At 35.0% G+C, this 12,815-nt stretch overlaps 1 protein-coding gene across 1 annotated transcript in view; it reads right to left on the bottom strand.

Annotated features, from left to right (window-relative positions):
• Positions 1-12,815, bottom strand: part of SCAF4 (SR-related CTD associated factor 4) — a 62,695-nt gene that overhangs the window by 35,491 nt on the left and 14,389 nt on the right. The window contains exons 2-4 of the mRNA XM_012809673.2: positions 4,674-4,757; positions 3,686-3,730; positions 1,244-1,405 (exon numbers count right to left, since the gene is read on the bottom strand). Coding sequence (XP_012665127.1) covers positions 1,244-1,405; positions 3,686-3,730; positions 4,674-4,757 — 291 coding nt within the window. The remainder of the gene's footprint in view (positions 1-1,243; positions 1,406-3,685; positions 3,731-4,673; positions 4,758-12,815) is intronic.

Genomic DNA, 12,815 nt, shown 5'->3' with positions numbered 1-12,815 from the left:
TTTTTTTTTTTTTTTTTGTTTTTTATGTCTGTTTCTTAAAAAGAAAAAACTCCATCAGAATTACAACCTGGTTAAACTACTCTAGCCTTTCTTCCATGGTATAATATAGAGTGAGAAACAGAGGTGAAATATAGTCCTAAAGAATAAAAAGAAATATATTACCTGATGTTTTCATTATATTTTACTTATGGTTACAAATAAACATCATTGACAAAAGTTATCTTAGAGAATAAATGAATAAAAAATAATTTCTTCAGAATATTTATAACAGCTAAAATATTTAAGTAAATGCTCTGTAATCCTAAATTGTTTTATGTCATATAATACAACGGAGATCCAGAGATGATGTGTTATTCATGTATGAAATTTCTATCTCCCATTTAAGGAATCACCTTGGCTTTTTGGTACATTTTTCCCACAGGAACACTTTTCCCAGAATGTAAACAAAAAATTTGTTAACACTCAAGTTTATATGCCATTTATTGTAAATATCTCCATTCTTCAATTCTCTGACTTTGTTTACCAGTGTAATTTCTCCACCTATTTACAGGTCAGTTACTGTATCTGTAGTGTTTTTCTACCCTTGTATAGTATACTGCAAAGCCAACTGGAATAAGCAAGAATCTGAGATGGGCACTGCCTTTCCCTACTGCAGAAGTTCTTCATCACTAACTATACAAGTACATCTTTCCTTAAAGCAAGATGAAGCTCCTTTCATATACAGGGTGGCCATAAAGTGCCTTTGAAATTGCACATGAACTTTGTGGCCACTCTGTATTTTAAATTTTTTTTATTTTATTGTGGTGAGAACACTTAATCTGAGACCTACTTTCTGAACAGATTTAAGTGTATGACAGCTAACTGTAAGTGCAATGTTTTTCAGCAGACCTCTTGCACTTACTCATTTTGCTTAACTGAAACTTTGTAACAGCTGATAAACAATTCCTCATTTCCCCCTTCCCTTAATCCCTGGTAACCCCCCACTTCCCTCTTTGATTCTATAAATGTGGTTCCTCTTATACTGCAACAACATTCCTGAAGGATTTCACAAGAAAATATTAATAGATATAAAATGACAATTGAAGAAAAACTTGTGTTTTATTTCAAGCTCACAGAGATCACTAAATGAAAATCTTATTTAGCAATACAGTAGGATTCAAACATTTAATACACATTTAAATGAATAGAAAAATAAAAACAAAATCAATGAGAATACAAGTTTTAATTTAATAATTAACTATACCTTATCTTCAGATGGACAAAGATATAAGTACTGGAATGTGGCAGTTATGTTTTTAGAGAATCTTGGCCCAAAAACATCTTTATCAGTTCCAAACTGATGACGAGACTGTCGCACAATTGAGTCAATTACATATAATCCTGGAACCTTGTACTCTGGTTTACACTAGAAGGATAAAGTTGTAAAGTCAGTGTAACAATGCCTGTAATCCCAGCACTCTGGGAGACCAAGGTGGGAGGATTGCTTGAGGATGGGAGTTTGACACAAGCCTGAACAAAGCAAGACCCTGTCTCTACTAAAAAAAGAAAAATTAGTCAGGCTTTGTAGCAGGTGCTTATAATCCCAGCTACTCTGGAGGCTGATGCAGGAGGTCAGTGAGGTTGCTGTCTAGCTTGGGCAATAGAGCAAGACTCTGTCTCAAAAATAAAGAAATGAATTAATGAAGTCACAACTGGACACCCATTAATTCACATTTGTAAAACTTTATACAGGGTGTCCAGAAAGTTTATGTGCAATTTAAAACAGTTGAGCTATATCCACTATATCTGTTTAAAAATTACTCGAATACTTTAGCTCTCTAATTGGCTAACTTGTCAAATTTCCCACATCTATACAAAACATTCTCTTGGTAATAAGCAAATCCCTAATATTTTATTCTTCCGATTGCTCTACCTCCCCACACACAATGTCTCAGAATTGGCATTACTTTATCAATCCCTAAGGCACTTCCATGTGAATTCATTATGATAGTCTTTTTTTTGGAGACAGAGCCTCAAGCTGTCCCCCTGGGTAGAGTGCCGTGGCATTACAGCTCACAGCAATCTCCAACTCCTGGGCCCAAGCGAGTCTCTTGCCTCTGCCTCCCAAGTAGCTGGGACCACAGGCGCACACCACAACGCCCAGCTATTTTTTGGTTGCAGCCGTCATTGTTGTTTGGCGGGTCCGAGCTGGGGATTCGAACTCGCCACCTTAGGTGTACGTGGCTGGCGCCTTAGCCGGTTGAGCTATAGGCGCCGGGCCATGATAGTCTTTACTTCAATTCACTCTGCTCAAAAAATAATTTTTACCTTTTAAAATTATAAAACTTTTAAACACATCAATTTCAATTCTATTAAGGTATAATACCAAATAAATAAACTAAATTAAATTAAAAAATAAATTTAACAAGTCATTTCCAGTCAAAATCAACAAAGATAAAAAGAATAGCACAGAAACAGGCACCTACATGAGTTTATAGTGGTAATGGAAGCAGGCACGACCCGTTATGGAAGTCAATTTTGCAATAAAGCAAGTTCGCATTAGATCAACTAATTCTATGTTTAGGAATTTATGCTAAAAGCATTGTGTATAAAAAGTAAAAAATAAGAAATATCTAACTTGGCCCGTAGCTCAGTCAGCAGGGCACCAGCCACATACACTAGGGTGGCAGGTTTGAACCTGGTCCCGGCCTGCTAAGCAACAACAACAGCTGCAACCAAAACACAGACAAGCGTCGTAGCGGGCCCCTGTGGTCCCGGCTACTTGGAAGACTAAGGCAAGAGAATCACTTAGGTTTGAGGTTGCTGTAAGCTGTGACACCATGGCACTCTACCCAGGGCGACAGCTTGAGACTCTGTCTCAAAAAAAAAAAAAGAAATATCTAACCATATGGGGCATCCTGGTAACAACGATACAAAGGAATACTTTGCAAACTGTGCATGATAAACTCAACAGGAAATGGAGGTTAACAACCAATATTATCTTTTTTAAATGTACATAAATAATACATAGAACCAAATATAAATATTGCAATAATCTGGAGGCAGTAGCATATAGGTAATTTTAGTTTTTTTCCCCTTTATTTAAATTTGTACTTTAATTAACTACTATGAAAACCTTTTACTATTTCTTTGACCTGCTGGACCTCTAACTTTTATCCTTAAGCCAGTATGCACAAAGGGTTGTTTAGAGACATTTCCATAAACATTTGTTAGTATGTACTACATGTCACAGCACCACGTCAAGAGTTAAGAGACCTTAAGTACGTTCTTAGTCTGGTACTGAGACAGATGTGTGCTAGTCAAACAGATATAAAAAAAGACAACTACAGAACTGAATAAAGTGGTTTAATTATGATTGAGCAGGGAAAAGTTTGAAACTTTAACAACTAATTTCATGTGAAATACTCAATATGCAAAGTAGACCAGACAAAGAGTAAAGGAAGTACTTCAGGCTTAGACAAGGGTCCTGTCCAATAGACAAAACACACTGATGTGAGTTGAGTTTTAAGCACTTAGTAAGTCTCAATCCATGGTACTGTTACAAATACGTTTTTAAATTTCTAATAATTAAAAAGAACCACTACTTTTTTGTAGAGTGGCTTTAGAAGCAAACATCCAAATTATAATTTACAAAGTAAATTACAAATAAGCATCATAACTAAAATGAGGTAATAATAAAAGTTACCTTTTTGATGAACTTTTCTACTATTTGAACCACATGCTTATAAAGCTGAAAAGAATAAAAGAAAATTACTGTTCAATCTACATTTCTCATTTCTTATCACTAGAAAATACTTAAAACCTTGAAATCTGTACAGTTTAAATAATTATCAAGATAATACTGACTGGACCATGAGAAATAACCTATAATCCATAATTGAAAAAGTCTTCGTAACAAACTAGAAAGGAATAAACTAAAACAGAAAACTATAAAAATCCCCCCAAACCGAAGTCCTCTGCTTAAGCCTTTAAGTCAGTAAAGCTTCATAAAGCAGGATAGTAGGCAACCTTATGAGAAGGGTAAGACCAAATGGAGTCAGAACTAAACAACATAGTTTTTAAAATGAGCCATTTATTAAAAGTGTGATCTTGGGCCAGGCACAGTGGCTCATACCTGTAATTCTAGCATTCCAAAAGGCTGAGGTGGCTGGACTGTTTGAGCTTAGGAGCTTGAGACCAGCCTGAGCTAGAGCAAGATCCTGTCTCTACGAAGAATAGAAAAACTAGCTGGGCATTGTGGCTACTCGAGAGGCTGAGGCAAGAGTATCACTCAAACTCAGGACTTTGAGGTTGCTGTGAGAGCTATGACGCTACCACACTCTACCCAGGGCAACAGAGTTAAGATTCTGTCTCAACAAATCTAAAAAATCAAATGTGATCTTGGTAAGATATTTAATTTCATAGAACTTGAGTTTTGTCTCATTTTATTAAATAAAAATGAAGCTAAATACTTAGCTGGTTTATTACAATGATTGAATAAAATAAAGAAGAAACTGCTTTGAAACAATATTTTACAATACCAAAGTATATAGTATTATCAGGAACTTTCATCAAAAACTGATTAGTGCTCTTTGATTCAGGTCTGAATTAACTGAATTCTGGTATGTTTAACAGGTACATTTTCAAAATTTCAAAAACATTTCTCAAATTGAATATATTTACTTTGTTCTTACCTTAATAGCTTTAATAGCAGCTTTAGTGATGAGAATCATCTTGGCTCTAGAGATGGGAGGTTTCATATCCATAAGTGAAAAAAGCTTTAAAAAAAAAAAAAGAAAGAAAACCATAAAAGGTAAATTTAGAGGTCAACACTCCCTGTTTTACAAAGATCTCTGCGATCTATTAATAAGAGAACAAGAAACTTTTGGGAATAGAAGTCTATAATCTGGCTAGAAAGTAAAGAAAAAAAATCATAAACCTAGAGGTGAAAACATCAAGAAATCTTCTTCAAAACTTGTAACAAAAAAAATTTGTGAAACTTTACCCAACAACTCAAAAATGATTTGAATGGAAACACACTATATTCCTAAACTGAATGTGGCGATACTATAACTCCCATCAGTACTTAACGCAATTTCAATCCAAAATTCACTGAGATTTTGAAGAACTTCAAATAATTCTAAGGTTCATTTGGAGAAACGCATGTATGAAAATTGGGCAAGACATTTCAAAGGTCATTATAAAGTTCCAATAATTTGTAATGCTAGTATAAGAATTCATAATTTTATTTAGTCACAAATAAAAACAATAGCCCATTATTAAAAGGGTTACACCAAATTTAGGAAAGCTCACAATAATAAATCCACAGCAATCAGATGCTCCATGAGACTTAACCACATTTTTATACTCCTCCCAAAGTTTTGAATCTAAACAAAATATAACCAGAGTCCACAGAGGATAAAAAGATAAAATTCTGACATTAATATGTTACTATCTAGCTTCTTAAGTTCTTTTCTTTGTTTTGTTTATTCATAGATACACACACACCTGGGACTTCTACAATTTTCAGCTTTTTCAATACTACAGATGCAACAGGAATATAGATCCCAGTAACGATAATTTTTAAAAAGGCACGGTGTCAGATATAACCAAAATAAGACATTACAAGTAGAAAACATGGATTTTTTTTCCTCCAAATAATATCAAGATACAGAAAATGGGAAAAACACTAAGATATTAACCCAGAAATTCATTTTAATAAAGGTTTTTTAAAATAAGGGCCTGATTCTTCACTGTTTCACTAACAAAAAAAAATTCTCCTTGAAAATTAAGTGCTCACTAACTGAAAAACAATTAGAAAATAGAAATCTCTGAAGTAATATATAAATCAGCTCCACACCTGTCCCTCAGCGGCTAGGGTTCCAGCCACATACACCAGAGCTGGTGGGTTTGAATCCAGTCCGGGCCTGCTAAATAACGATGACAACTATAACCAAAAAATAACTAGACATTGTGGTGGGCACCGGTAGTCTCAGCTACTTGGGAGGCTGAGAGGCAAGAGAATTGCTTAAGCCCAAGAGTCTGAGGTTGCTGTGAGCTGTGACGCCACAGCATTCTATCCAGGGCCACAGCTTGAGACTCTGTCTCAATAATAAAAGAAAAAGAATAAATAACATAAATCAGTAAGAAACTAAGGAACAATTTGTAATATTTCAACTTAAACACTAAAAAAGATAAACAGTACATGATTCATAAAATATGGCATACATTTGTAAAAGATATATTCTGGCTAGACAGGCGCACCTCTATAATCCCAACACTTTGGCAGGCTGAAGAGAGATGATCCCTTGAGTCTAGGAGTTTGTGATCCTAGGAGCTTATGATTACACCACTGCACTCTAGCCTGGGTCGACAGAGCAAGACCCTGTCTAAATAAAAGAAAGCCTGAAGTAAATTTTAACAAAGCCCAAGCGAGAGCTAATATTTATCAATGCCCCAAACAGCACTTCCTTATCACTTCACAAGTAAGCAACTGAATGAACTATAAATATAAAAACAGCCAAATAAGCACAAAAGACAGACTAGTGTAGCTTCTGAAGACTCCATAGTCTATATTTAAATTATTATAATTGATTTAAAATATTAAAGTACAGACTATCCCAATACCATATAGCAGCAAAACCACCACTCAGGCATAAGATCAGAAAGAACCTTCAGATGCTATAATCTAAGAGACAATTGTGGGCAGCGCCTGTGGTTCAGTGAGTAGGGCACTGGCCCCATCCACCAAGGGTGGCAGGTTCAAAGCCAGCCCCAGCCAAAATGCAACAACAACAACAAAAACAGCTGGGCCTTATGGTAGGCACCTGTAGTCCCAGCTACTCGAAGGTTAAGGCAAGAGAATCACCTAAGCCCAAGAGCTGCAAGTTGCTGTGAGCTCTGACACCAGAGGCCTATTACCCAGGATGACAAAATGAGACACTGCTCTAAAAAAAGAGAGAGAGAGAGAGACAATCACTAACTAAGGTAGATCTGAGATGTCTTCAAAGGGTTGACATCTGTTTTGAACATGATGTCCAGAAAATAGATCTGAACTAATAATGTGTTAATTCTAGAGCTCACATTCCCTAATAGCATACTAATACCCTTAGAGAGTGCTGCTTACTGACTAAACTTGTGCAGAGACCACTAACCATGAGGGGGAATACAGAAAGAAAAAAAAAATCAGGCAGGCACCTGTGCCTGTGTATTTTATTGATTCAGGGATAACAATGAAACATAATGAATTTAACTTAGGATGCCTACTAAATATCCAGGCAGAAATATGGATCTTGGATACAGAAGAGTTGTAAACTAGAAACTAAAAGGTTATATAGATCAAAGCTTTGAGAATGGGTGATTAAGAGCTTGTAGTTAAGAAGGGAACTAAGAATATATACCCAGGTAGGGTATACCAAAAATTCCAATACAGCAAAAAAAAGACCAGGACAAAATAGAATCCCAGAAAATTAAAGGCAGTTACACAAATGCTACAAGAGGTTAATTAGGATGCAAACCCCAAATCTTGTTCATTTGGCAATTAGGTCGATGCAAGGGACATCAGTTTTTTAAAGGGATTACAAATTCCAATGGTTTTAAGGAAGAATGAGTGGCAGGTGAGGAAGCAGAAATGCATTTTTTTGGCTCATTTTTCATTCATTCTACAAATACCGGAGAGCTTGGTATGTGGCAAGCTCTGCCCAGTGAGGAGATGGTTAGCTTTATTGATGACCACCCTTGTTTCTTAGATTTAAAGTCTCTGTTTTTTTTTTTGTTACACTCCTGAGCAGCTGGAACTACAGGTAACTATCATCATGCCTGCCTAAGTTTCTTTTCAGATGTCTTTTATGCTTTTACAAAATCTTACAGCTGTGAGTTTGTATTTGATATAATTTATGAAGAAAAACACTATAGGCAAATATTGACATTTCAAATTTGGAGGTTTAAAAAAATTACCTTTTAAGGATCATTGAACATTACTCATATTTTACTGACTTCTTTGAAGCACAAATCCATCAAATGGTCTCTACCCTTCACAACGCAAAAAAGTTTCCCTGATATCTACGTCAGTGACTTCCCTGGGTAAATAGAGACCCAGAAATTATGCTGATATGCTTTATATAAAGTGATATAAATTAATATGCTTTCCTGATAACCATGTACACTAATACTGCCCATTTGGACAGAAATACAACACTAACTGCCTTTGTGGGAAGCCAGATGTTATAAGTTCAATTTATAGACGACGGCACTGAGGCTCAACAATCTGCCCAAAGCCATTAAAGTAAATTAAGTATTGGAATTCAATCAGATCTGTAATCTACAGTATCCCAAAACTTAAATTTTTTTCAGTAAGTACCTAATAATAAATTATTTAAAATGTATCAGCACTGAACCATAGTATACAGACATTAAAGACGACAATAAGGATAATACAGCTATGTTAAATGAAAAAAATATGCAATGTAGACTCAAATTAGAAGATAATATATTAACATAGTTGTTACAAGGGGCTGGACTCAATAATTTTTTTTTTTTTTTTTTTGAGACAGAGTCTCATTATGTCACCTTTGGTAGAGGGTAGTGGCATCACAGCTCACAGCAACATCAAACTCTTGGGCTTAAGCAATTCTCTTGCTTCAGTTATCCAAGTAGCCACTGGGACTACAGGTGCCTGCCACAACACCCAGCTATTTTGTTGTTGTTGTTGTCATTCTTGTTTAGCTGGTCCAGGCTGGGTTCCAACTTGCCGGCCTCATTGCATGTGGCTGGCACCGTTACCACTGTGCTATGGGTGCAGAGCTCCACTGATTTTTTTTTTTTTAAATAAAAAAATAAGTGGCACAGAGATATAAAGTAATGTGTCCCAGCAAGTAACAAGTTAGGGACAATATAAACTACTAAAATATTTAATTGTCAATTTCTTGATACTTAAATGGCCCTACAATTTTATATTAAATGTGCTTACTTATGGAGGAAAAACTGCATCCTTTAACGATCAGAATAGTGATCCAGTTTCAATGTCACAGGACTTAAGACCAATACTATGTGTACTGTTTTTTATGTCTTTAGAACCCAATTTTATCTGTGGGCATAAGGGAGAGCTTTCAATAGGCATCATGTTGTATAGCAAAGATCTGCTTTTTACTGTACCTAGGTCTGAGTTTGATTTCTCTCATCTTTAAAACAAATGCTGTACTGTTTTCTTCATCAAACAGTTAATTAAACTAGTTACCAAATGAAGTATCTAAACACTAAAAAAATCAATGCTTAATAAGTGATAGCTTAATGAGCCTCTCTTTTCTTGGTCTCTGCTCCCTCCATCCCCAATATACTGACCTCTGACTTTTATTTTCCTTAATTAAAAAATCAATTGTACTGTTCAAAAATACTATTGTATTGGTTTTGTTTTCTATTTATGTACAGTTTTTCTCATTTAAAAACAAAATAAACTTGTTAGCTGTGAATAACTTACTACTGATTCCTTACCTTATCTGTGTCTATAGCAAAGGCATAAATTAATAATCTTAAAATGAATTGTCAGTCACCAATATTGCCTGAATAATCTCTTAGAAGTAAATAACCTTGTAGCAGTCTAAGATTTTTGTTACAGTTACTGATTTTTCGTAATAATTTGTTAAAGTAATGGTCAGAACATAGGTTTAATAATCACCTTGTCAATGAAATCTTGGCACTACCACTTGCTAGCTATGAGAATTTATTTCACCATCTGTAAAATGGGGATAATAATAATTCTTACTTATTAGGGGAAATAGAAGAATTAAATATAGAACACATATAAAAGCACTTAGTGCAGCACCTAGCACAGAATAAATATAAAATAGATGTTAATTGTCACTACAGTTTTGTTGAAAAAAAATACAATCCTAGAGATAAGTCTGAGCAGTGTTTTACAAACTATGGGTTGAGATCCATGAATAAATTGTAAAAATGAGCTTAATGGGTGATTAAAAATAACTTTTTTTTTAGTGAATGACAGTAAAAAATAAAACAGTACTGATACACAGTATGATAAACATTGTTTCATAAACTTCTCAGTTTTTTTATTACCTATGCTCAAGCACCTGACTTTGATTACAAAATGTAATTCTTACCATGTGGATCATGCTCAAAAAAATATGAAAGCTAATAACCCAGAGAAAAATTCTTTTTTTTTTTGAGACAGAGCCTCAAGCTGTCCCCCTGGGTAGAGTGTCATGGCATTACAGCTCACAGCAACCTCCAACTCCTGGGCTCAAGCGAGTCTCCTGCCTCCGCCTCCCAAGTAGCTGGGATCACAGGCGCCCGCCACAACGCCCAGCTATTTTTTGGTTGCAGCCATCGTTGTTTGGCAGGTCCGGGCTGGGGATTCGAACCCGCCACCTTAGGTGTACGTGGCTGGCGCCTTAGCTGGTTGAGCTATAGGCACCGAGCCGAAAAATTCTTTTTAGAAATGAGGAAAATAAGGCAAAAGTGACGCCTTCAAACCATTAATAAATTCTTATGGACAAACTGCAAGAAAAAAGCATTGCCATGTCAGGAAAAAATGTCCTATTTTCCAATCAAGTTTAGAAAACACATAGTAGTATACACAGAGTAGATAAGAGATGTAAAGATAATTCAGGCACTACTTATATCTGACCAGCATCCAATCTCAGTAAACATCTCTCAAGAAAATAAACTTATCAGCTTTATGCATGTATTATAAAGTCCGAAAACCATAACATTTAGTATAATTCCAACAAAACCTACTAGTGAAAAAATCCAGACATTGGAATTTTCTAGAGAGCCTCAAAAAGATCTGGTTTTAAAACTGGGTCTGCCATGTAGATGGTTCTAGATAAATTAACATCTCTATAAAAAGTAGTATCCTCATTTATAAAAAGGAAATACTAACACCTACTTGACAGATATTCAGTTTCAGTGAGAACTAAATGACATTTTGTAAATGCAATGATCAGTATTACTACTCAGCAGAGGGCAAGAATTACTATTAGGTGCAATGCTTTCCTGTCATCATAACTAGTATTTAAAATTAATGTTATCTATCAATGAAAAAGTAAAAGGGTCAAAGCAGCCAAAGAAAACCATGAAATCCTGCTACATAAACAGTACCAGAAGCCCTCAAAAAGTATAAGACTCTTTTAGAAGGCTTAGCAGGAAAAGCATGACACTTTCCAGAAGCAAATATAAATTTGGCTTTTTGTTCACTATCTAAGTGTCTATGGAAAAGTCTTGTCTGTATGAATACAGAAGTGTGAAATAAAAAGTACTCTGAAAATTATAAAGAACCATTCATCCAGACCCCTTATACCTGTAACGAAAATCAAGAGACAATCAAGGAATGAGGACATTTGGCCTGTGACACCTGTAGAATTCAGTGTTTGAGAATTAGTCAAAGTAACCATGGTACTCTCCTATTTACTAAACATCATAAACTTTGGCAAGATTACTTAACCTTCTGAACATCAAGGATTTTTAAAATCTGAAAAACAGGGATTAATAGTACTTATCTCACCTTATGAAGTTGTTAGGATTAAAAAAAATGTAAATAAATCTCTCAGCCCAGTATCTAGCGTATAAGTACTCAGTAAATAGGGCAATACAATGTCCCTGGAATCTTTACACACCTGAGTTTAGTTTAGTTTTCTTACCAATATCTTTTTTGTCTTGCAACCCTTGTTCTAATGCTACACTTAAAGAAATATTCTCTATGGTGAAAATACAGTAGTATTTTTGTGAATGTATCAAACTTTGAGAGCTGTATGAGAACTTAGTACCTAATCTAGCATTCACATCAAATTCAGATATCTGGCAGATTCCATTTAGCAACATAGGTTTAATAACTATAATAACTCCAACTAATCAGCTGCAAGGGTTACAGCAGTGTTCTGTGCAATGACCCCAAATCTCCCTATTGATACCTTTCCTGGCTGTGGAGTTCAGAACAATAGTAACCCCTAACTCAGTCTTCGATAATTTGGTGTGGCCTCCCAGTTCAAGGACTTGTGTGATTACTATGGGCCCACCCAGATCACTCAGAATAATCAACCCTCAAGATCCTTAACATATCCCTAGTTTCTTCTGCCATGGTAAACAAACATATTCAGAGATTTTAGGAAACAGATCATGGACACCTTTGGGATAGGGAGCATTATATTACTTTCTAAAAACATGTAATACTTAATTCATTAACTCACATCTGCAATCAAGTGAAACCCTCAGACTGTTTTCACAAGGAACTCTAACAAACCTAACTTTTTCATGGTGACTTTATATTGGTTTCTGACAATCAGTTTCTTTTTCTCTCTCTACATCGCCTGAAAATCATTTTCTGCTATTTGATGTAGTTGCTATTCTAATCAGCTTGTGTACCTTCTTCCCAAATCAATTTTTTTTTTAAAATCAAAAGAATAGGAACTATTTGTAGAAAGACCATAACACTCCTTGGGTATTTACTACTAGTCAGCTAATATCAACATAGCAATATTCTCATCCTGCCTGTATTTTTCTAAGCTATTCGTAATGTAGTATGTCTTCGGACATAACACAACTTTACAAAAAAAAATTGTTTAGTTTGACATGTTATAAATTGTTAGTGAATCTTTTCTGGCTCTTACTACCAAACCCTAGAAATACTTAAAACTAACAGAACTAGCAAAAATAAAAGTTAACTAGCATAGAGTCTACAACTTCTAAAATACATTTTTTCCTATTTTTTGAAATTACATTGTCAAGGCAATATAAGAATCAGAAGGCTACATGTGGATTCTTAGGTCATTTTTTTATCCTTAAATCCCTCAAGTGTTATTTCCTTTCTGAATCTTTCTCAATGA

This window comes from Otolemur garnettii, unplaced genomic scaffold (assembly GCF_000181295.1).
Source record: "Otolemur garnettii isolate 467f Iridium unplaced genomic scaffold, OtoGar3 scaffold00111, whole genome shotgun sequence".
NCBI lineage: Eukaryota > Metazoa > Chordata > Mammalia > Primates > Galagidae > Otolemur > Otolemur garnettii.
The sequence above is the reverse complement of the archived record's forward strand: the minus strand, read 5'-3'. Positions and strand labels throughout refer to the sequence as shown.